Source organism: Tupaia chinensis, unplaced genomic scaffold (assembly GCF_000334495.1).
Source record: "Tupaia chinensis unplaced genomic scaffold, TupChi_1.0 Scaffold000498_1, whole genome shotgun sequence".
NCBI classification, from domain to species: Eukaryota; Metazoa; Chordata; class Mammalia; order Scandentia; family Tupaiidae; genus Tupaia; species Tupaia belangeri.
Genome location: NW_006160010.1, coordinates 982,642 through 1,007,498, shown reverse-complemented (window position 1 = coordinate 1,007,498; position 24,857 = coordinate 982,642). Strand labels below are relative to the sequence as shown.

Sequence of the window (24,857 nt, the reverse complement as noted above, 5' to 3'; positions counted from 1 at the left end):
AAGAGTGGGAACACTCTTGGAGCACACATCCCTTGAGCATGGCCCTATTCAGATCTCTGATGTCCACAAGACATCCTAAAGGTCCCCCCTCAGGAAAGGAGGGATTCCCTGACTGCTAGGAATGCTTTCAAAACAAATAGATCTCACCTGTCCAGTTATTTTGGAAATTGTCTCATCTGAAGAAAACTCCCTCCTGCAGGGTAGTCAAATCCTTTTTGGCATGGTTTATAACCAATGACTACTCAATACAGGACATAAAACTCCCCTTGTTCCAACTCAGGACAAGTCTGAAGAGTTAGTCCCTCTCTGAAACAAACCATAGTGCCCTGTAAAATCAGTTTACTTTGCCGATTTTCTTCTAGACTTTGTTTTCCGGTTTTAAGAATTTTTGTCCTGTCTTGAGCTGCCGATAGGTTCATGTACCTACTTTTTGAACAGAATCCTAGCAAGTTTCCTGGCTTTAAATTCTAAGCAAAGTTCCTGAGCATTTTGTTTTAATTTATTAAAGCTAAAACTGCTTTCCTTGAAATTAAAAAATATATTAAAAAATTCCTGGGACCAGCAGTTAGCATAATGGCTATGTCACTGAACTCCCATGTAGTAGTCAACCGCAGTTCAAGTCCTGGACCCGGTGGCTTAAACTCACGTCGGGCGCGTGTGCGTGCGTGCCCAAGATCCCGAGAGGAGAATGGAGGAGAAGGGATTGCAGTGTGTCCATTCCCTCGGGGGGTGATTTCTCACTTTCTGTCTCTCGGCTTGTTGGAAAAACCTCAGAAAAAAAAAAAAAAAAGAAAAAAAGAAAAGAAAAGAAAAAAATACCTATTTAATGACCATAGTAAGCTGTATAGCATCAGCTAGGTGCTACCTTATAATATATTCATTCTACTCAGAGTTTCACGCCTAAAGTCAGACATGGATTCACAGATACGTAAATACCAGCTGAACTTGCTACTGAAAGTAGTTAGATTATTTAAGATATTTTGTGAATCAACAAAATGTGGAGGGAAAAAGGAATGGAAAACAACTGTAGACACCTGAGATAGTGTGGGAGGAGGGTGGGAAATGGCAGACGGTGAGAAATAGGGGAAAATATATATATATATGAAACTAGAAATGGAAAATTATTGATGATAACATGCATAAGTAAGCCACTATGCAGTATATTCTGGATGGGAAATCACATTTTGTATGCTGTGACAATGCTCAGGGAATGAATATAAAGTGATTAATTAAAAATAAAAATTTTAAAAATTAAAAAAAAAAATCCTGCATCATGGTTTGTCTTCACCCCTATCCAATCCTGCTTCTTTCCCTTACTCAGTGTTGATGCCCTCCAGAGCCTCCTGACGCCATCTCCACCTCATAATCTTCTCCCCAGCAAAAGCCTACTGCAATAGCTGACGTATCTACCACCTGTAGACCATACAGCATTCCCCAGTCCTGGAGACTTGCGGCTGTATATGAAATGTATCGGGCTGATGACCCAAAAACCTAAATGGAAAGGATCAAATACAGAGACAAACCCCTCCCTCTGGACGAAATACTCAGAAACAAGATGGTCATATTTGTTGAGAGAAAAGATGAGACTATTTGCCATTTTTATGTAGATTTTGTGCTTAAAATCAGAAGATATTTTTAAAGTTTATTTATTTCATGAAAAAGAGAGAGAAAGAAAGGGAGCACCAACACCATCCTGCCACGTCACAATCCCCCCACAGACCTCAGCCAGCCAGGACACAGGCATGTCTGTGGGTGCCCCAGCGAGTTCAGATCAACCTGGGTCCAAACCTCGGGGCTTCCCATATGGCTCCAGAATTCCACAGTGGTGCCCAACCACCTGTGCTGCTATGGCTGGTTCAGGGAACCCTTTTAATCTCTTAGAGAGTGGATCTACCAACTATAATCTGGTGACCAGAAAATTAACTCTCATTACTACTGAGAAAAAAATTTAAACTATTTTGACTCATTTCCAAATTTCTGTGCTAGATGAGAAGTTTCTAGATCATGGCTAGGACATGCATCTTAAATGTTTCTTTAGTTATTAGGTATTGGAATCTGAGAAATAAGTGGATAATATAACTGCAACATTTGGCTTCAGATTTAATGCCATCAAAGTAACAAACAAAATACCTCAAGGTTGGTCACAGAATATCTCAGTGGCAAACAGATTGCAAGAGGGCATCACCAATTAAATTCTTAATCACTTATTAGAAAACTGAAAAAAAGGGACCAGCAGTTAGTATAACAGCTATGTCACTGGACTCCCATGCAGTTGACCACAGTTCAAGGCCCAGACCCGATGGCTTAAAAAACTCATGCCAGGCACGCTGTGTGCGTGCCCAAGATCCTGAGAGGAGAATGGAAGAGAAGGGACTGCGGCATGGCCATCCCCAGGGGGTGATTTCTCGCGTTCTATCTCTCTTTCTCTGTCTTTCTGGCTAGCATACGTGCCCTATACCAAAAATCCGCCCCCCCAAAAAAAAAAAAACTGGAAAAAAAAATATTCATTTCTATGATTTTTGGTGTTGAAAGCTCTAAAGAAAGGCTGATAGATTCCAGATATGAACCATGGAACATTGGGACTACCTGGTAGCTAAATGTTTGGTGCAACTCCTTTGCGTAACTACCTAGAGAGCTTCTGCTCTTTTCATTTTTTTCTATTCATTTGTGAAAACTCATCTGTTTAGATTTTCTGTACCTGCTAAATATCTCCTAGAGCCATATTATATAGGCTACTAAATTCATTTGTCTAAATTATTTAGTCTTATAAACTCAAATATTTTCTCTATTAATAGTTGTTTCCCTCTCATCAATTTTTATTTTGTGAGGTTATCTTTTTTCATTTATGCATCAGTTCTTCTGCTATTCTATTTTTTAAAACACTGCCTTCTGCTTTTGTCTTTATTAACATATGAGATAAGTTTAGAATCAAACATGATGGTAAAACCAAAGACCATACGCAGGTTGATACATCTGGCCTCTCCATTTTCTTGTCTTTGGTCTATCTGTCTCACAGCCAATATCACACTATTTTCTTTACTTTAGCTGCATAATGTTTGAAATTTGGTTAGGTAAGGCCAACTTCCATGTTCTTTGTGAATTGCTGGCTAATTTTGACCTTAGGCATTTCCATATATATATTTAGAATGAATTTGTCAATCTTCTTCCATCTTCTTCCACCTCTCCATTGTCCCTTCCAGAAAAAGAAAGTTGAGAGTTGGACTAATATCACTTTGTCCTGGTTGGGTTAAGAGTATTCATAATGAAACCCAGTGCTCAGCTTAACTGAGCACCATACGCTGCTTCTCCAACTTCTCTCACCATGGATGGTGGAGAAGGGAGAAACCGAGCGGACACAGGAACTCGCAAAATCACAACCTGGAATGGTTTGGTCGATACTCCAGACAAGGTCCTCAAGGCTGGTAAGAAGGATATAAACATCACATTTACAAATGCTTTACAACACTTCAGAAAGGAGTCATTCTCAGGCATTGTAGAAACCAATTACATGGGCAAAGAGATGTTAGTCTTCTCTCAAAGAGAAACTTTCAACTGTACTTATTATCATTGCAGGAGGCTAAGACACATGCAAATAGATTATAATGTGCTTTCCATTCTTAAATCATTTATTTAGGTTCGATATTTTGGTTGGCTGAAATACTATCTCAATAATTTTTCAGCATATACATGTACGTTTAAGAAATCAGAGTCTTATGTCTGACACTGTTATTAAGGTACATAATATTATTACCTGATACACAAGTTCTGAGCAGTGAGATGGCTCATTAACAGAGGAAAACTGACCACTCAGTGGCCAAAGATATGTAAGGATTGCAGGAAGGACTGGGCTAGGGCTAGGGATGAAACCAGCTACCATCTGATAGATTGACTTTGCCTTCATTCAGAAGAGAAAATGAGAGAAAGGCACTTTCAGTGGTGGGATGGAGGCAAGGTCTGAATTAAAGAATTTGATTTTAGCTATCAGGGTTTTGTGTGTACGTGGGCATGTGTGATTTTTTTCCCCATAATGTTTGCAGACATATTGAATGCTATCATATGAATGCATAAGTAATGCTATGCAAAAGAAAATAAAAGGCAAATATTTTTTAAAAGATTACAGCAGGGCTGAGGCTCACTATACCTCATCAAAATGAAGTGTCCCACTCAAAGGACTGAGATCATCTTTAGCCTTCTCTTCTAAAGTCCATTTAAGTTGGACGGCTCCCTTTCCTCCAGGGGATCGGACGACTGTCAATGTCACATACGAATCAGGGTCATCAGACAAAAGGGATTCATCAACCATTACCTAAAAGAAAGAAAGCACAATAAAGCCAAAAGAAAAAGAAAAAGAAAAAAATGTGGCAGGAGAAACAAAAGCTCCTATTCTTTATTCTTTATTCATTCTTTTTATTTTTATAGGACTATATTTGTGGCATGTTACAATCATGTGGCAGAAAATAGTGTTTGACCAAGTTCCACTTCCTTTTAGACCCAGACACTCAACTCCTTGGTGCTACACACTGCTAATGCTGGCTGTCACCTTCCACGCGCTCCACATTCTCTCTTTCCCCAGTAGTCAGGGGACCTGGAGGATGACGGAACCACAAGATGGAAGGAGTCTGGTACCTGAGCTGCCAGTTGGAGAGGAAGTGTCCCTAGGAGACACCCGACTAGGAGCCCTGCTGTATAACTCTTGCAGGAATAAGAAATAAGCAGTATGACTGAAAAATTAGTAGTATAAATAAACTTATCAAATTAATATGCTGCCTTCCAGGACAATGTGGTAAGTATACAAAAGCACCGGGAACAGCAGAGACCCATGGACATCTCCCCAGGACGGTCTGCCAAATCTCAGTTCCTTCACTGTCTCCTTATCATGGCAATCGGGTCCCACACAATCCAGCCCTAACCATCCTCTCAATCGTCTGCAGTTCACCAACTCCAATAAGTGAAAGAAGCTTTATTAACCTGATTCAAAAAGAGATGGAAATGTGTACGTATAATTTACCAGTATTTTATTTTTTACTTTAAAGAAATGTTTACCTTTTTTAAAGTTGACTTATTTTCATGAGAGAAAAAAAGACACGCACCTTCAAAAGGGTCTCACACCACAACCCGCCAGCAGCCTTCCCACCCAGAAAGATCAGACACACGTGTACCCCGCATGTACAAGCTGACCCAGAAACTGAGCCCTGATCTTCTGCATGGCTTCCAGCACTGCAGACAGTCCACCACCACTGTGCCTCTGCAGTCAGGCCAATTTTTTATCTAAGTCCAATTTTTCATGTAAGTCCTCATTAAGAGACCTGCTTCAAGTGAATTACCTAAGTAGGCTCTGTGAAGCAAAGTCCAAATCGAACTTTTGATATGCACTATTACATATGTACAAAGTATAACCCAACATTTCCCACGTTCAGAACAGAAGCTTAACAAATACGCAACACCATCTTATCTTGGTTTTTGTCTGTGATATTTTTCACTGGCACCAAGAGCAGATGTCTGGAGACCAGCAGATGAGATAGTGGTTGAACTAATAAAAACTGGACTCCCCCTGTCTTGGGGGTAAACACCCAACGAGAAACAAGAGAGGAGAAACATAAAGGGTGTCATCTGAGGGTGATGTGGAGTTTTGACCAATGTAAGTCAGCAAAGAGTATGAGAAGAGGGCGTAACAGAAAAATCCCTCACTAGCTAAATCCACCCTGGTGCCCAACACCCAGACTCTGGCAGAATCCTGCCTGTGACCAGGATGGTGCCCTGACAACAGGACAGGCAGAGAATCACAAGGAGTGGACAAAAAGTACATGTTGGCCTTCTACACTCAATAAACAGGAAATCTGTTCCCTTTTGCACCTGCCTGGTGTGAGCAGCTCTCATTCTACCAGACTGGCCACTGGTGCAATAGACAACTCAAAAAGACTCTTAAGAGACTCAAAAGTGAAGGGCAATGAAGAGTTTCAAACCAAAAATAAAAGTCACCTTTCTACTGAAAGTTATGCTAGAAAGTGAGCTTCGAGGCAAAGTACTTCCCTTGATACATGTAACTTACAGTCTTTTCTTCAAATCCAAATACTCCAAACGGAGAGTCATTTTGTGGAATAACAACAGTCACCACAACATCATCGCCAAGGCTGGCACCTCCAGACACGCCAATTAAGGAAATATTAAACATTTCCATGAGTTCGAACTCAGTGTCATCAATTATGGTGAGTTCCACCATGGCAGTGGCCTATGAAAGGGAGGAAGGACGAAAGGAAGGAAGTGCAGGAGGAAAGCGAGGAGGGGCGGGAGGAGGAAAACAGGGATACAATAATTTAACTTATATATATTTTACTTTTTTGGTTGAAATTTGGAAACATAACAGTTTTTTTCCTGCTTCTTATATTCAAGATACTTTTAAAATCATGTATTTGTCAGTATTTCAAAGTCAGAAATTCATAATAAATTCTACTAGTTTCAAGATAAAGAACAATATATATGCAAGAAAATAGAGCATTACTTATAGACACACACACAAAAAGAAATCCTTATTCTTATCCCAACAGACCGGAGGACAAGGGGTTGCAACATGGCCATCTCCCCCCTGGGGTATGGGGGAGGGGAGTGATTTCTCACTTTCTCTCCCTGTGTCTCTGGCAAATGCTTGCACTGTATAGCAAAATATCTCTCCAAAACAACAACAAACAAACAAACAAAAAAACTCATGATTGCAAAAATATTAACAATAGGGACCAAGTGGTGGTGTAGCGGTAAAGGAACACTCCATGAGGGTGACCCATATGTAAGGTTCTGAGCTCATCTCCATAGATCTCCCTAAACACACCAGGCACACGGTCCACGATCTGGGGCTGGATGAAGCTGGAGACGGATCATGGCACAAAGACTCTTTTGGGAGTCCCTCCCTCTCCCTTCCCACCCCCATTTCTCTCGTCATGGGAAAAATTAATATATATTAACAATAACAAGCTTTTATCTGGAGAAAAATCTAGACCTTTATTTATTTATTTATTTATTTATTTATTGCTATAGGGTGCGTGTGCTCGCCAGACAGAGAGAGACAGAGAGACAGAGAGCGAGAAATCACCCTCCTCTAGGGGTGGCCATGACACAATCTCTTCTGCTCTATTCTCCTCTCGGGATCTTGGGCACACACGCACACGTGCCCGGCGTGAGTTTTAAGCCACCGGGTCCAGGACTCAAACCGCAGTCAACTACATGGGAGTCCAGTGATAGAGCCATTACGCTAACTGCTGGTCCCAAGACCTTATGCTTATCTTTCTTTTAGCAGCATTTACCACCTTGGGGGTAACTAGTAAGTTAATATATAATACACAAATTTGTCAGGGTAAAATTGGGCTACCTGTAGGCAGACACTGCTATTTGAAGTTACTGACATTTTCAAGATTGTTCACGTGACTTTTCCACTTACCAATGAAACATTTTATTAAAATATTTAATTCTTATCTATTACGAAATGCGTAGCTTACAAAACTTATAACTCTTCAGGAAGATTTTATCATTTTTATGATTGGTTGGCCTAAATCCAGAATATTTTTTTTCAGTTTTTCAAGTGTTAACTATTCTACTCCTTTTTTATCATTTTAGTCTTTTTTAAAAGGAAGCATTAGATATAAAGTAATAAATGTGCACATTCTTAGTGCAAATTCTAAATAAATACCTGCGCCTGTGTTAATTAACTGAATAAATAAATGGAAATTCACAGGGATCATCTAGTTCAACAGTTTTAATACATCACTAGGCACCTAAGCCCATTACGATCTTATTTCATCATCTCTATTTTAAATAGAATCAGGGGAGGAAGTTCGGAAAAAGACAAAATTCTACCTCTTAACAATCTTCCTATGCCCGTTAATAAATTACACATTAATTCATATTTTCACTTGATTTGATACAGAAGCATTTAGAATCTAATACACATAGTAGTTATGAATCCACATTCATTTGATTGATGCTATAAGATGTTTAAAGAACAAGAACAACAACAACAAAAAGCTAATATATAAAGGACTACCATACTTGTCCATCTGCAAATTCAAGAATCCCATAAGACGGCTTAAAGTCTTCCAGGCCAGCACTGCCTGGGGTCGCTTTCCAGTAAACATGTACCGCTCCAAAGCTTCCAGCCAGCCGGACGACAGGCACCTGAAGAACGTTTAAGTGCGGCGGCACCTCATAGGCAGTAATAACTCCACCGACATCCTTTAAGTAAAAAACAGAAATTGAAAGGCAAGACAAATGTAACTCTCCTAAGCCATCATGTTCTAAATGGATTGTTTCTGTTCCTATTTCTTTTACTTCAACCTTCCCAGTAAAAATTAGTAGTTGTCATACATGATGGGTCTTCAGAACCCTTCAATTTACATCTAATGAAAATAAACTTGCTCAGCCCACTGGTCTAGCTCAAAGAGAACTAAGAATTCATTTCTAAGACAAAGTTGGTTACTTATCTATTTATAAATATCTACGGGCAAAACCAAATATTTTGCAGAAAATATAAAAACACTGGCCAAATCAGCAGAAACAGCTTCTCGATTACTATGAATACATGAAAATTCATCTCACTCTGGTAACACGAAACATAAAAATTCCTCTGGGATCATCATTTTCTTCAATCATGATCTCAGCGTTTTCCATTCCGGGCTTCCTCATACTTGGCTGTCCTGAGGAGAAGTCTGATTTCACCAGGTTCACCTCAGTGATAGAGACAATAAATCCTTCCTCCAGCTCAGGAACATCATCCTGGGGGAAAGAAATGGTGACTTTGTTGATAACTAATTGACTGATTGATTTGCCAAAGGGTGTGTGCACTCATCAGAGAGAGAGAGGAAAATGGGGTAGGGAGTGAGAGAGCACCTCCCATGAAAGATAGTCATGCTGCAACCCCTTCTCCTCCCTTTCTCCCTCCTTTCCAGTCATGCTGCAACCCTTTCTCCCTCCTTTCCAGATTTTGGACACACACACATGCGCACACACACGCACATGCTCCCAGCATGTGTCTGAAGTCACCAGGTTCAGGATTCAAACTGGGTATACTTTGGCCATGAGGGATCCAGCTGCTTTAACCACCATACCACTGTTATTCCAGTTTAGTTTTATCATTTGTGTTGGAAATTTGCTAATTTTCAGTAGAGAACAACGGACCTTGTCCACAGGAATGAGCAACTTTATCACACATAAGAAAGATTGCTTGTTGTATTTTAGTATTTTCTACTGACAATTTCAGAATCTATGAGATACTCAAAATTAGTGACGTTTCAATGGAACCCTCATTAGCAAAGAAAAAAAAAAGATTGACTATATTCTATAAAAGGTACCTTATATGAACAATATACCAATTGAAAATTTGGAGAAACTGGGAAATGCTACATCTACTTTAAAAATGAAAGCTCTAGATTTGTAAGCCTATACTTTAGTTAATATTTTGAATAAAAAAATTTCAAAAGATACAAAGAATACATATTGAAAAGAAGAAGAGGGGGCCAGCAAGTGGCACGAAGCTTAAGGCATGGGATCCCATGGAGCTGACTGAGCAGTTTGAGTCCTGAAGTGGGAGCCTGAAAAAAAATCACACCAGGCACGTGTGTGTGTGTGCTCAAAACCTCAACAGGAGAATGGGGGAGAAGAGATTGTGGTGTGGCCATCCTCCCTGCAGGATGCTTTCTTACTTTCCCTCTCACACTCTCTCTCCACCCAGCAAAGATGCCAACAGCAGAAATTAAAGAGAAAAATAGAAAAAAAAAAAAAAAAAGGAAAAGAAAAGGAGAGGAAACCTCCTTTCCATCCTATCACTTATGTCTATCTCCAATTGTTCTCTCCAGAAGATCTTATTACCTAATACTACGAATACCACCATTAGTAACACTAACATTATAATATCATAGTTATTTCATAAAGTACTTTATGGCATTTATTGTATAATATTAATGCTATAATGTTATTTATGTAATATAAACAACACAATATTTGATACTTACTACATAATATTATTAATAACACTAACACCATTACTACTACACTCAGTTTCTTTCTTATGTACCATTGCAGATGCATCCCCATATTATCTCTCCATCTCTCTTCCTTTTAAGAATTATTTATTTAATTGTATCTATTTATTTATTTATTTATTCAATTTGCTATAGGCTATATGCTCTTACCAGAGACAGAGATAGAGAGAAAATGAGAAAGAAAGCCACCAGGTCCAGGTATCTAACCAAGGTCGGCCATGTGGGAGTCCCGCACCTTAACTACCATACTACCTGCTGCCTGCCCCCTTCTCTCTCTTTATATAGATAGATAGATAGACATAATAAGGATATAGATGGTATATTGATACAGACATTGATATAGACAGCTAAACCAGTTCAAAACCATCTGAAGACTAATCTTGATTCAAATAATGATATAAAATAAAAACATTGTCCTATCAAACCAACAATAACAATGGCTGGCTTAAAACAACCAACCAACATAACAGAAAACACAATAGGACACATAATCAATCTAAACTCAATGCTTCAAAGTTCAAATAATATTCAAGTTAAAAAGTAAATATATATAATATATTTGTCATTTCTGCCTACTGATTATAACACATTTATTCAATCTTACTATTTAGATGGATGAGAAAATTAGGATACTCACATTTTTATGGTTAAGATATCCTTTAAAAAAGATGTTTCCTGGGGCCGGCAGGTGGCATTGTGGTTAAAGGTGCTGGATTCACACATGACCAACCATGGTTCAAGTCCTGGACCTGGACCCTTTCTCTCTCTGTCTCTCTCTGGTTAAATTAAAAAATAATAACAATAGCAATAACAAATGAAATTAAATAAATAAATATTAAAAAACAAAAAAGATTTTTCCCTGTTTTCCCTGTAAGAGCATCAAAATTTTACCTTCAAGAGCATTTTACATTATCTTTATTGTAGCCTAGACTTACCGGCAAAATGGCAACCTTAGCATGAGTTTCTTTTATGTTTTCTTTCATTATTATTATTGTTTCTTGCAGCACATAATCTTCACCCTCAGTAGCTTGATTATTGGCATGCAATAAGGAATTGGGTTTAGCTATCAAGTGAATGGCAATGTCCCCAAGTAGTCCTTTATCGCGAACAATTTGTAACTGAAGAATGGTGATGTTCTCTGTGAGATAAACATACCTCAAGTGAATAAGTTTTTCTGTCAACTGTCACTGTTCCAAGCACTTATGTGGAATGCTCTGCACTATGCCTTTTAGATGGTTAAGAAAATAGAGGTAAGGGGTCGGCAGGTAGTGTGGTGATTAAGGCACTGGACCACAGTTCAAGTCCCAGACCCGGCACCTTTCTTTCTCACTTTCTCTCTCTGTTTCTCTGTCTCTCTCTGGTCAAAATAAATAATAATAAATAAAATAAATAATTATTTTTAAAAAAAGAAAATAGAGGTAAAACAAAGCCAATATATACTTCCATGAATTACACTATGCTTTGTCTCCCTCACCTACAGAGTGGTACTAAGAATTCCCATCCACCGCTAGCTGTATATTACATTCTAATCCCTCACTGCTGGTTCTCATCCTCTTACATAGCACATGCCATACAAGTTAGTGGAAATTCTTGGAACCATTAAGAATGTGATGCAGGTTGAGCAGGTGCTAATTACAAATGCTCACAAGAGTCTTTGAAAAGGGAAAATTACATACACACAGTCACCAATTAGTAGCTGATTATCGAAGAGTGGTTACAGCATCTATTTTTCATTAAATCTCCTAGATCCTTTTTAAAAGTTTAGTCTACAAAATGAAATGAAAGATAATATATATATATATAGTGCCCATCCACCTCTCCTCCTGGACTGTTAAGTTCCTAATTACCAAAGAGTCCGTCTTTATTTCCAGAATACACAGCAAAGTTCTTGGCACTTACTGTTTCAAAAATGTTTGTTGAATAAAAAAATAAATAGACAATATTGTTATAAGTTAATTGCTCTGTTCCCATACATAAGAAGATAAAAGGTCCAGGAGCATAACAGTATGTCATTTTATTCACATGGATTTTGTTTTTTTACAACATGTCATCTTCTTTTACATTTTTTTTTAAGAAAACATTCTTGAAACCTGGCTGTCGATAATTTTATCTAAAAATTTTTAGAACTTTCAGTTATTATATTCTAAATACCTGTTTATTACATATTAGGGTGTCTTCAAAGAGTTCTGGGGAAATGTATGTTATGGAAAAAAAAATGCATGGATTTCAAAAATTGCACCAAAATAATGTCATACTTTAATTCCATTTTTACAAATTTTTTGAAGTCCCCTTATATAACCTTTTACATAAATGAATCAAATGATTTTAGCTACAAAAGTTTATTTATCCCACAGATGTAGGAAGAGTTATTTAGGTGAAGATTTTAACACTCAAGGGATTGATTACTGTACTCTTTACAGGAAAAATTACTCTAAATATACTGTGTAGGGTTAAATGGTTAATAACTTGAATAACATGTGCATTTCACTGTGTTGTCGACCGTTCCATGTAACTATTGAAAATCTACATAGAGAAGATCTGAATGAAGAAAAAGAACAAATAAAAAATTATGGAAAAGGGAAAGTAACATAAAAACTGTTCACCTCAACTGCAATGTCTTACTAAAGTACTAATATTTTTATGTGATGGTTTTATCTAAAAAGTACAAGTATGGGGCCAGCACTTAACATGGCAGGTGAAGCACTGGACTCCCACATCGCGGACTATGGTTTGAGTCCTGGACCTGAAATCTTGAAAATCACACCAGGCACATGTGTGTACGTGCCCAAAATCCTGAGAGGAGGATGGAGGACAAGGGATTGTGATGTGGCCATCCTCTCTCAGGGGTGGGGGAAGAGGGGGAAGTTGATTTCTCACTTTCCCTCTCTCTGGCAAGCACATGCACACTACGGCAAAAACCTAAAAAAATACAATAAACTAAAAATAAAAAGTATGTCTTACAGTGTTATTGCTAAGTAGTTACATGAACTTATAAATTAATAAATCTACACAAAAAGCAAAAGGATCAAATGTAACTATCAAACGAAAAAGTCATATAAAACAAGAAATGTACATTTCCTGTAAATAGCAGAATGAACTTATCCAGTGAAATGACTTTCTAGATCCTGAAAAGTATGTAACAGGATTTACCTTTAGGCTCTGCTACGCTGATGAACAGAGATTCAACATGCCAGCCCACCAAGCCATGGGGCGAGTCACTGGGCAGAGTAGTGATCACAGACTTGTTTCTCTTCTGATCAATAGAAGCACCTTTGGACGGGTCCTCAACCCCGTCTGTGGTAACACGGGTGAGGGATACGACCACAACCTCTGATAACTCCGGGAGATCATCAGCAAGAACAGTCAGAGTGATTGTAGACAGTGCCTGGCCCTCAGTAAATGAAATCTAAAATTTTAAAGACAAAAGATTACATTTATTTTATAATTAGTGTGTAGCAAAAATTCTAAAGTTTGACTTTTCTTCTAAGACAGCTACAACTTCAATAACAAGAGATATTCATGCAACATAACATGGTTCTATAAATAAATCATATGGCTTTCCTATTAAAAGTAGAAGAATATGGGACCAGCAGATGGCATAGAAGTTCCATCGCTGGACTCCCACATGGTGGACCACAGTTCGAGTACTGGAACTGGAGGCTTGAAACTCGTGCCAGGCGCACGTGCGCACATGCCCAAGATCCTAGGGAGAGAATGAAAGAGAAGGGATTGCAGCGTGGTCATCCCCATGAGGGGTGATTTTTCACTTTCCCTCTCACTGTCTCTCTCTCCAGCGAGTGCACATGCCTTAAGGCAAAAACCTCTTAAAAAAAGAAAAAGAAAAAGATCTTTACGAAAAAGAAAAAGGTAATAATGTCTAAAACCTAAACTAATAAAACAAGTAGACAAAAAACAGAAAACTCAGTGTACATCACTTGGTAACACTGATCTACTTTTCTTTTTAATAAGTCTGGCTGTTTTACACAGATGTATTCCTTACTTTCTGCTTCCATTTTACTTAAATATTAAAACTGTGTTTTCATCTCCAATTTGATTTTATGGTTTTATCTTTCTGACAATGTAAGACACTCACAATTTGGTAACTGATGTGCTGAATCTCAAAGGGATGCCTCTTTTTATAGATAGTTTGGTTTTATAAATTTTAAAAAGAAGAACAATAACCACAACAATCAAAGCTAACCTTAACTGTACCCCTCTCTATGGTGATTAGCGGGACTCCAGTGTTGACATTGTCAAACTCAAACACTTCCTCCGTAAGGCAGGGTTTGGTCCCATACATCAATAGTAACCATAATTGAAAAGTGTCTCCCATCATTTTGAGAATTACATACCACTCCAGAGGTAGGAAATATATCACTAATACTTCCATCAGCTTCCCACGCTACAGTTATACGACCGTATGTTCCTTTCAAGCGCTCAACATTCAAAGTTACTAGATTATCTTGGTCCATTTCTTCCACTTGCTTAAATAATGAATTCTGAAAAACACACGGAAAGTCACAAGAGAGTACCTGAAATTACCTAAGCAGGCTTTTTCTATTCCACATTATGATGCCTTCATGAACTTCACAGAACTAAGTGCCATGATACAAAAAGTGAAAAACAGCAGTTAAAAAGCAGTAATATGGAATGACCATGATTTTATTTTAAAACATGCATGTTTGAATAAGTAAAGAAGACTAAGGTAAAGTAAATAGAAACATTAACTTCTTTTCTTAATTTGCTATATGATGTGTACACTCTCCAGATACTGAGAGACAGAAAGAGAAAATGAGATCACCCCAAGGGGGGGATGGCCACACCACAATCTCTTTTCCTTCATTCTCCTCTCAGGAATTTAAGCATACATGCACATGTGCCCAGTGTGATTTTCAAGCTGCTGGGGCCAGGATTCAAACCATGCAGTCAGCCATGTGGGATCCAGCTACCTTAATCTCCACATCACCTGCTTATCCAGAAACATTCATTTTTGTAGGATTATTTTAACTTTTGCTTTCATATTTCTACATTTTTCAAATTTTTCTCAATAAACATACATTATTTTTATGCTCAGAAAGGGTATGCTTTTTAAAAAGTAGTACTCATAGCATATAAAAGGTTTGCAGAGGGGAAAGGACAGAAGGCAGAATAGGAAGCATTGTCCCCCTGTGGAACATCTGGAAATTCCTCCAGGTCTCTGCTTCCTATTTGTTAAATAAACATTTGACCCGCACAGTCTCCAGCGTCCTGTCCTGGTATACCGATGTCATGAGAATTCGGGTACTCTTTCTGATCATGTGCACATGTCTCCTACCCTTAGGCTCATACACTCTGAAATGTTTCCAGAGGCTAGCCAGTTTCCACTGATGGTATTTCAGCCTCAGCTCAAAGTCTCTCCAATTGTCTTTTCTGCCAGCGATATCCCTGCCCTTATGTTAAAATTCCTGATTTTTTTCCATCTACACCTCCTAAGCCTCTTTCCTTTTCTCCCATTTAATGTCAACCTTGGCACAACCGCAACACCCTTCATCAAACCCATGAACATCTCCGGCCAGCCATTTCATGAACTGTTCCTCAAAATCAGTACTTCTAAGAACCCCTTATTACCACACCCCCGGTTTCTTGATACATAATAAAGTAAGAACATAGAGCATAAACTTTTTTTTTCATCTTTCCAATAACATTTTTCTTGTCTTTTGACTATGGTTATCTGAAATGAGACTCCCGCTTAATTTCTTAAAGCTTATGAAAGCTTCTATTTCAAATGCTAATTCGAGTACAGATCCTATCCTATGGTGATATTTTATACAGCATTTTAACACATTGTTACAGATGTTACATATTAATAAAATTTTGCTCAAGGCAATCAAACACTGCTGAAGAAAAATGCCTTGATTTTAAAATATGCATGTAATTTCTGCACAAAAGGTAGTTAGTGCCTTTTAAAACAGAAGCCTCCCTTTGGCTCCATGCCATCCATTATTGAGGGTTAGTAAAATGACGATGCAATGCATCCAGAAGCATTCAAGAAATTCTCATTAGCTACTAAATCTCACCCTGGAATAAGGGTGTCCAGCCACAAGACACCTGGATTGAAGAACTTACTGGCTGACTTGAAGGAACTCAAAAAATTAGCTGTCAACAAGAATTACACCCCAGTGATTTTATATGTTCCTAGAATAATGTTGAAACCAACTTCATAGACACAAGTCTACCATGCTTATCTGGCTGAGGAACAGCTGCAGCAAGGTTCAAGGGAAGAAGAGGAAACCCCCAGCAGCAGACTGTGTTGGCTCCAGCCCAGCAACCCCAGCTCTGCCCTGTCTCCTCATATGAGATACTGGGAAGACCACATGAGGGTTGTCTTTCTTCTGCTGCACAATGAGAGGCCCATTTTTTTTTAATTAATTAATTTATTTATTTATTTATTTTTACGTTTTTCCACAAATATTTAATTCACATATCAAAAAACTCTTTCTGGGGACCAGCAGTTAGCGTAATGGCTATGTCGCTGGACTCCCATGTAGTCGACCGTGGTTCACATCCCAGACCCGGTGGCTTGAAACTCACGCCAGGCGCATATGCATGCCCAAGATCCCGAGAGAATAGAGGAGAAGGGATTGCGGCGTGGCCATGCCCCCTGGAGGGATGACTTCTTGCTTTCTGTCTCTCTGACTCTGTCTGTGGAGCGCACGTGCCCTATAGCAAAAGCCTCTCCCCCGCAAAAAAAACAACTTTTTTTGCTCATACTCCATAGTTCTTGACAGCTAATGAACTTTCAAAATTTCAAAATACTGAATTTTAAAGATAATGTTCAAAATATTTCTTATAATTTTGTGTAATTTTGCTTATGACGCTATAATAGCAGAAACAGTATGGTTTTAAATAATTTTGAGAAAATATTTACATGTCTACTCAAATTGTTGAAAAGCAAATGCCCAGCACACTAGTCACACATAATCCTTCTCAATTCAGCCCTGCCCACCAAGTATTCTGTATTGCAAAAGAGCAACCACACCAGAGGATTATCTTGAGAAAGACTTGAAGGAAGAAAAAGAGAGGCCCATTTCAAGCAGTTAGGATGTGCCAGGCACCTAGGTGCACGAATCAAGCTGTTAACAAAGCAGTATCCCAGCCCTCTCAGACACTCCAGGGCTAATGAAAGAACCTGACAATGGACCAGTCAGGCAATTAGAAGTGCCATAGGAAGAAAAGGTGAACTATGAAGATGGAATGATGGTGGGGAGCTGTAATTTTCACTTTGGGAAGGCCTTTCTGGTAAGGCGTCATTTCAGCAGAGACTTGAAGGGAGGGAGGAAACCAGTGGTTCCCAGATCCTGGAAGACAAGAGGCTGGGGAATGCAGACAACAGCATGAGACCCTGGCAGTGTGTGTGTCTTTCTCTCGCTCTCTCTCTCATTGGTATAATGCTATTAAAAATAATAATAAAAAAAAAGACTGCTGCATGAATGAACAGAGTGTGAGCGAGCTGAGAATCTTTTTCATCACTGCCCTCCGATAACAAGGCTAACAGCATAGTCAAACTCCTGGACCAATGGAGTCTAGCACACAAGACTATAAGTTGCCAGATGTCAGTAGACTTCACCTTAGAATGCAGGGTCCTGGGCACAACAGGAAAGGATGGCTGACGACACTCCACGTATAACTCAGTGAGTGCTGATCCCAGCTAATACGTAAATACAGTGAATAAATTATTTCGCCTTACAAGCGTGGGGTCTTCCCTATCCTTACCTGAGCAAACGCAATCACTCCATAGGCATTATCATTAGACAGAATAGTTATTTTCACATAGCTGTTAAGACCAATCTCTGCGCCTCCTTTGGGATTTTTAAGCTGAACTTTGAAGGATTCATTTTCCTCTGGAACTATATCATCAAGGATATTTACTGCTATTATTGCTTCTCTGTCACCAGGTCCAAATATCAATTCACCTGAACTGGCATAAGAAGGATACATAAGTCAACTATGAAAACTTAAGATATATACACATACTAGATTACTCAGGAAAGAAATTCTCATTGCATTAATTAATATTAAAGGTTTGGAAGAATTACAACACTTCATACATATAAAAAAAAATCCAAAATAGTGATACATACTGATTAACTTGATAGAGTAAATATTAGAAATATAAATGATAAGTTCTGACTTACAAATAGCTCTTACAATTTGCATATTTGTCAGCTGCTAAATAAACACTGAGAAATTAGGTACTATAAAAAATCAAGGTCAGCATAAAGACACAGCATAAAATGCTGAACCTACCTCGGAATAAAGTCGGACTGGCTGGAGATGTAGACCAGCTCATATATATGTGAGTGGGCAGCTTCTGCTAAAGCAATGAAATTCTTGCTTGAATTAAGGGACTTGACTGCAACAGAAGCTGCATTACGAGCAGAAGGTGCTTCCAGAACAAAAGAGAACTGATTCAGCTTCGAATCCCAGCAGTAAAGCACAGATACATCTTGGCCAACCAGAAGTACGTGGACTGCAGAAAGGAAAGAAGAGGCAACCGGCGTGAAATGTAAACTGTGGCTCACACACTCTCTGCATCGCTTCCAAAGCAAGACCTTCCAACTCTCCAAGTTCCACTTTGGCTTCTGAGCTAACTAAGTATGACTCGATGTCTGAAATAACCACGTGCAAATAATAGTTTCTAGTGCTGTGGAATAATCAAGTAATTGTGACAATATACCCACACCCATTTAACAAAAAAGAAATCACTGGCTGATAAAACCTGAGTCGATTTTGAACTCTTCTATATTTGTCTCAATACTCGAATAGGATAACACAGTAAGAAATGTTTTAAAGTGAAATACCTCTATAATCCCACCTAATGTTTCATGTTTGTGTTTTCCTGTCTAGTCATCACCCACACGAACTTATAACTGATGAAATTATAAACAGTGGAAATTTTTTAAAATCTTAATTAACATCTTTGAGTATAAAACAGTTTTTTATGTTGTCCTATAGTATAGTAGTCCCCCTTTACCTGTGGTTTTCCTTTTAATATTTTGTTACCCTGCTCAAAAATATTAAATAGATGGGGCCAGCAGTTAGCATAATGGCTATGTCGCTGGACTCCCATGTAGTCGACCGTGGTTCGAGTCCCGGACCCAGTGGCTTAAATGCACGCCAGGCGTGTGTACATGCATGCCCAAGATCCCAAGAGGAGAATGGAGGAGAAGGGATTGCAGCGTGGCTATCCCCCCCAGGGGGTGATTTCTCACTTTCTCTCTCTCTCTCTCTCTCTCTCTGTCTTTCTGGTGACCACACCATAGCAAAAAGAAATTTTGTTTAATATTAAATGAAAAATCCCAGAAGTAAGTAATTTATAAAAATTAAATGGTACACTATTCTGAGTGGCATGAAGAAATTCATGCCGTCACCCCCCTCCATCCTACCAAAGACAGGAATCATCCCTTTGCCTGGTGTATCCAAGCTGTATACATTTTCAGCCCATTAATCATTTAGTAGATGTCTCAGTTATCAGATCCAAAAAACAGTAAAGGGCCAGCCAGTGGCATGGGGGTTAAGACAGCTGGATCCCACACACACAGCTGCATGGTTTGAGTCCCAGATCTGGCAGCTTGAGAAACACACTAGGTGTCAAAAAGAAGGAAAAGTGGAAGAAAAGGGATAGTGGTGTAACCATTCCCCAGGGAGGTGCTTTTTCACTTTCCTTGCCTCTTTCTGGCAAGAGTACACACCCTCTAGCAAAATCATTATATGTGTGTGTGTGTGTGTGTGTGTGTGTGTGTGTGTGTGTGTAGGGTTTGGTACTATCTGCTGTTGGGGATATCCACTAGGTATGGGGGACTCTATTGTATTCAAGTTCATAATTTTAATATATAGACATTACTCTACAAGGCTTATCTTCAAAATATTATTTAATAACTTGTCTAAGCTGGATACTTATTTACTTTTATCTTTTAAGGTTTTTGCCACAGGGTGTGTGCTCTTGCTGGAGAGAGACAGAGAGACAGAAAGTCAGAAAGTGAGAAGTCACTCCCCACCTCCACGGAGGATGGCACGTCTCAATCCCTTTTCCTCCATTCTCCTCCTAGGATTGTGAGCACATGCACACACGTGCACCAGGTGTGACTTTCAAGCTGTCGGTTCTGGGACTCGAACCACGGTCGACCATGTGGGAATCCAGTGCCTTAATCACTAAGCCACCTGCTGGCCCCGGGTATTTAGTGTTTTAAATTTAATTTTTTATATAAATTATTTTTATATATTATTTATTTTTTATATTAAGTGAGAAAAGACAACGTTAATCATTTTCATTTGACAAATTCTTAAAGGTAGTTAATTAGACTAAAAGTTGTGAACAAATTTATAACTCTTCAAATACATCTCACAAATGCTTCTTGAAATGTTATCACGATATCTTGCTCTTAATGGTTCAAAACAATGGCACATAGTTGTATCTATAAAAGTTAGGAAAGGAGAGGATTTATCATACTGAATATAACACTAAACAGTCTTCAGACTTCAAACTACGGAGGGAGAAATCAGAAGTCCTAGAGAAACAAGCACAAATTCTAGTACTTAGAGAAACACTCTGGAACATAAAGATACTAAGGAAGACTGAGTAGCTATGAAAACAGAACATAGGGACTAGCCGATGGCTTGATGGTTGAAGAGGCTGAATCCCACAAGGCCAACTGCACAGTTCAATTCCCAGATCCAGTGGTTCAAAACAGATGCCAAGCACATTTTCTTGCTTGCTTTCTCTCTCTCTCTGTCTTTCTGGCAAGCACACACGCCCTATAGCGAAAACCTGTCCCAAAAAAAAGAAAAAAAAATTTCTCATTAAAAAAATTCATACCATTCAAAATCATGAAATTTAGCCAGAAAACTTATAAAGAAATAAAAACCTAACTCTCTAATCTGGGAATAGATTTTTTCTTTCCTTTAAGGCTTAAGGTTGTGTACACTAATCAGAGAGCTAAGAGAGAGAGGGAGGGGAGAAAGCATCCTCGGGCAGGGAATATTCATGTCACAATACCTTCTCCTCCATCTTTGCCTCCTTCCAAGACTTTGGGCATGCACCTACATGTGATTAGCATGTTTCTCAAGTTGCCAGGTCCAGGACTTAAACCGCGGAGGTCAGCCATGTGTCAATAGAATCCAGCTGCCTCAATCACACAGAGCCATATATATATAATAAAACTAAAGTATCTCAAAGGGAGACAAAGTGGGAAGTATCTTCAGAAAGTTCATGGAAGGGCTAACCCTGAGCCCTAACCATTTAGGGAGCCAAATCCCAATTGGCCAGCCGTGGCTCAGATCTTGTCCCCAGAAGCTTGAAAAAAACATGCTGGGCACATGAGCAAACATGCCCCAAATCCCAAAAGGATGTAAAAAATGGGGCAGAAGGGGGGATAGCAGGTGGCACAGTGGTTAAGGCACTAGACTCCCAGATTGGCCAACTACATTTTGAGTCCCAGACCTGGTGGCTTGTTTTTTCACTTAACTTCTCTCTCTCTCTCTCTCTCTCTCTCTCTCTCTCTCTCTGTCTCTGTCTCTCTCATCTCTCTCTGGTGATCACATATGTCCTATAGCAAATTTCAAAAATAATAATAATAAATAATTTTTAAAATACTGGAGCAGAAGGGATTATAGTGTGGTCACACTTCACTGGGGGATGCTTTCTCTCTTCCTCTTCCTTCTCTCTCTCTCTCTCTCTCTCTCTCTCTCTCAGGTGAACACACACGCCCTCTGGCAATAAAAATAATTTCATGGAAAACACATAGTATGAGAAAACTATACATGGATTTTAACTTTTTTTTGCATGAAAACAAACTTGTACTTCAATTCCATTTTCCACGAGCTTTTTGAAGTCCTCTTGTATACTCCTTAAACTGCTCTTTTTTTTTTTTCAAGGTTTTTGCCATATAGCACATATGTTTGCTAGAGAGAGACAGGGAGAAGGAAAGTGAGAAATCGACCCCAAAGGGCCAACCCTTCTTCTGCATTCTTTTCCTGGGATTGTGGGCATGCACGCACATGCACCTGGCATGATTTTCAAGCTATCAGGTCCGAGACTCAAACCTCGATTGGCCATATGGGAGTCCACCATCTTAACCACCATGCTACCTGCTGGCCCCTAACCTTTAAAAAGTGGAGTTCAGGCCCAGCCACGGTGGCAGTTAGGAGCCTCAATGTAATGGCTGGGTGGCAATGGGAAGCCCAGGTTTTTTCCCAGGCAACTACACAGACCAGGCAGGGTGGTGCACACTTGTGGTCTTAGCTGCCTGGGAGGCCAGGGCAGGATTAAGACATGATGAAGATCTATCAAAAACGCCGGTCTCCCTCTCTCCCTGTCCCCTAGAGTTCCACAGCTCTTGGTTCAAGGCCCCCCTTTTTTATGCTCCCTAGTCTCTTTCTAGACCATTGTATCTCTGCTTGTATGCCCCTCTGTACATAAGGACCTCCCATGTATAGCCGCAGTCTAGGACTCTCTTCTAAGTTTTAACCAGTAACCCTTACTCAGTATCCGTTAATGAACTCAAAGGAACCTCAAATTTAACACATCTCAACCAAACTCATTATCTCTACCACAAAAATCCTGGTCCTCCCCCAAAGGAGTTATGGGACCACCATCCTTCCACTGATTGAAGAAATTAGAGCTCATCTTTGACATCCCCTTTCTGGCCTACTCCCATGTCTAATATACCATCAGCTCCTGTGGGGTTTACCTGTGAGACTTGTCAATCAACCTACTTCTCTGCTATTTCTACTCACTTCACCTGCCATTTTCCAAGCTTTACCACACAACTTCTGTAGTCGAAATATGGCATAAGCCTCCAACTTGTTCACATACGTCTTCTTTTCACCATGGCAATAAAACACACACATACACAATCTCTCTGTTCCACTTTCACTCTCCATCTCCTCATCCCCTTCTCAATAAAGGGCTCCCCAATACATTTAGGACAAAAACCATGATCCTGTAGGTCCTTGTCTGTTTATCTGATTACGTCTTTGATCACCCCTGCACCATAGCTCCCTCTGCCCGCATTTGGTCCACACTGGCCATTCCTGGCCCTTTCTTTCTTTCTTTCTTTCTTCTTCTTTTTTTTTTTTTGGAGACGTTTTTGCTATAGGGTGCATGTGCTTGACAGAAAGTCAGAGACAGAGAGACAAAAAGCGAGAAATCACCCCCCAGGCGGGATACCCACGCTGCAATCCCTTCTCCTCCATTCTCCTCTCGGGGTCTTGGGCACGCACGCACACGCCCCACGTGAGTTTAAGCCACGGGTCCATGATTTGAACTGTGCTCGACTATATGGGAGTCTACAACATAGCCATTACACCAACTGCTGGTTCTTCCTGGTCCGTTCTTAAAGCGCATGTTCACTGCCACCACGTGACCTCTGCATATAGTGTCTTTATGCCTAGAACTAATACTTGACCTCTATTTCTCAATGACATAATTCTTCCTTAAGAAGCTTTCTGGACATCTGTTAGGCCAGGTCAAAGTTCTCTCCATTTTGTGCTATGAGAGTACTTTACTCCATTCTTTCATGGTAGTATCTTCTGCAAATAGGAAGTTTTTTCTGTGGTTATATAGAACGTCTCTCTTCTCTACTATATGTTAAATTTCTCCAGGTCAGAGACTATCTATGATTTTGCTTCCCCTCCTAATACATGAGAGAAGGGGGGAGAGGAAGGAGGTTTGCATGCCCTTGCAGTCTCCACCGTATTCATCTTCCTCTTCCATGTAAAGAACTCGGGCACTACCCAGTCATCTCTGCCAAGTCATTAACCAGAATAAATATGCGATGCTCACAGGCATGACTCCAACCTAAGACTTTTAATAAACTATTTGACACATTCAGAATAAGAAAGTCCTTGAATATTATTTAATGAATAATTTCAGCTTTCAGGGGATCTATAATAAGCCCTTCTAAATAATTACCTACAATCTTTTCGTTCTCCCACTATCTCAAGTCACAGAAACAGAAGAAAAAGACCTCACAATGGGTCCTGTAACAAGCCTCTGGCAGAATTTTTCACAAATTCTTTCAGAAAGAATTTCCTATTATATATTTTTAAAAATCTTTAAAGGGAATTCTGTAACTTTAATTAATGTCCCATTTGGGGCAGCTCCCACACAGTCGACCATAGTTTGTGTCCTAGACTCAGAGGCTTGAAACTCACGCCAGGCGTGCTTGCCCAAAATCCCAAGAGGAGACTGGAGGAGAAGGGATTGCAGAGTGGCCATCTCCCATAGGGGGTGATTTCTTGCTTTCTGTCTCTCTGTCTCTCCAATGTACCCTATAGCAAAAAATATCTCTGAAAAAAAAAAAAAAGAAATAAATACTTAGAATTGGGCTGGCCCATTGGCCTAGTTGTCAAGGCAGCTGGGTTCCACATGGCCAACCTCACGGTTCTAGTCCAGGACCAGAGACTTAAAAAACATGCTGGACAGTTGAGATCAGCAGATGGCATAGCGATTACATTGCTGAACTTCCACATAGTCCCACCAATGTTCAAGTCTCAGACCCAGAAGCTTAAAACTCATGTCAGATGTTTGTGGGTCCATGCCCAAAATCCCAAGAGGAGAATGAAGGAGAAGGGACTACGGCATGGCCTTCCCCCGGGGGGGTTGATTTCTCGCTTTCTGTCTGTCTCTCCAGCGAGTACATGTGCCCTATAGGAAAAAAAAAAAAAAAAAAAAAAGCCCTCCAAAAATAAAAAAAGAAAGAAAAAAAAAAAAGCTCTCCAAAAAATAAAAAAAGAAAGAAACATGCTGGGCACATATGCATGCATGCTCAAAATCCTAAAAGGAGGGATAGA

The 24,857-nt window shown here is 39.5% G+C and overlaps 1 protein-coding gene across 1 annotated transcript in view; it reads right to left on the bottom strand.

Annotated features, from left to right (window-relative positions):
* Positions 1-24,857, bottom strand: part of ADGRV1 (adhesion G protein-coupled receptor V1) — a 618,101-nt gene that overhangs the window by 441,495 nt on the left and 151,749 nt on the right. Inside the window, exons 51-59 of the mRNA XM_027774960.1 lie at positions 18,312-18,534; positions 17,778-17,982; positions 14,378-14,524; positions 13,176-13,431; positions 10,961-11,163; positions 8,584-8,760; positions 8,038-8,220; positions 6,050-6,229; positions 4,142-4,306 (exon numbers count right to left, since the gene is read on the bottom strand). Of these exons, the coding sequence (XP_027630761.1) occupies positions 4,142-4,306; positions 6,050-6,229; positions 8,038-8,220; positions 8,584-8,760; positions 10,961-11,163; positions 13,176-13,431; positions 14,378-14,524; positions 17,778-17,982; positions 18,312-18,534 (1,739 nt within the window). The remainder of the gene's footprint in view (positions 1-4,141; positions 4,307-6,049; positions 6,230-8,037; positions 8,221-8,583; positions 8,761-10,960; positions 11,164-13,175; positions 13,432-14,377; positions 14,525-17,777; positions 17,983-18,311; positions 18,535-24,857) is intronic.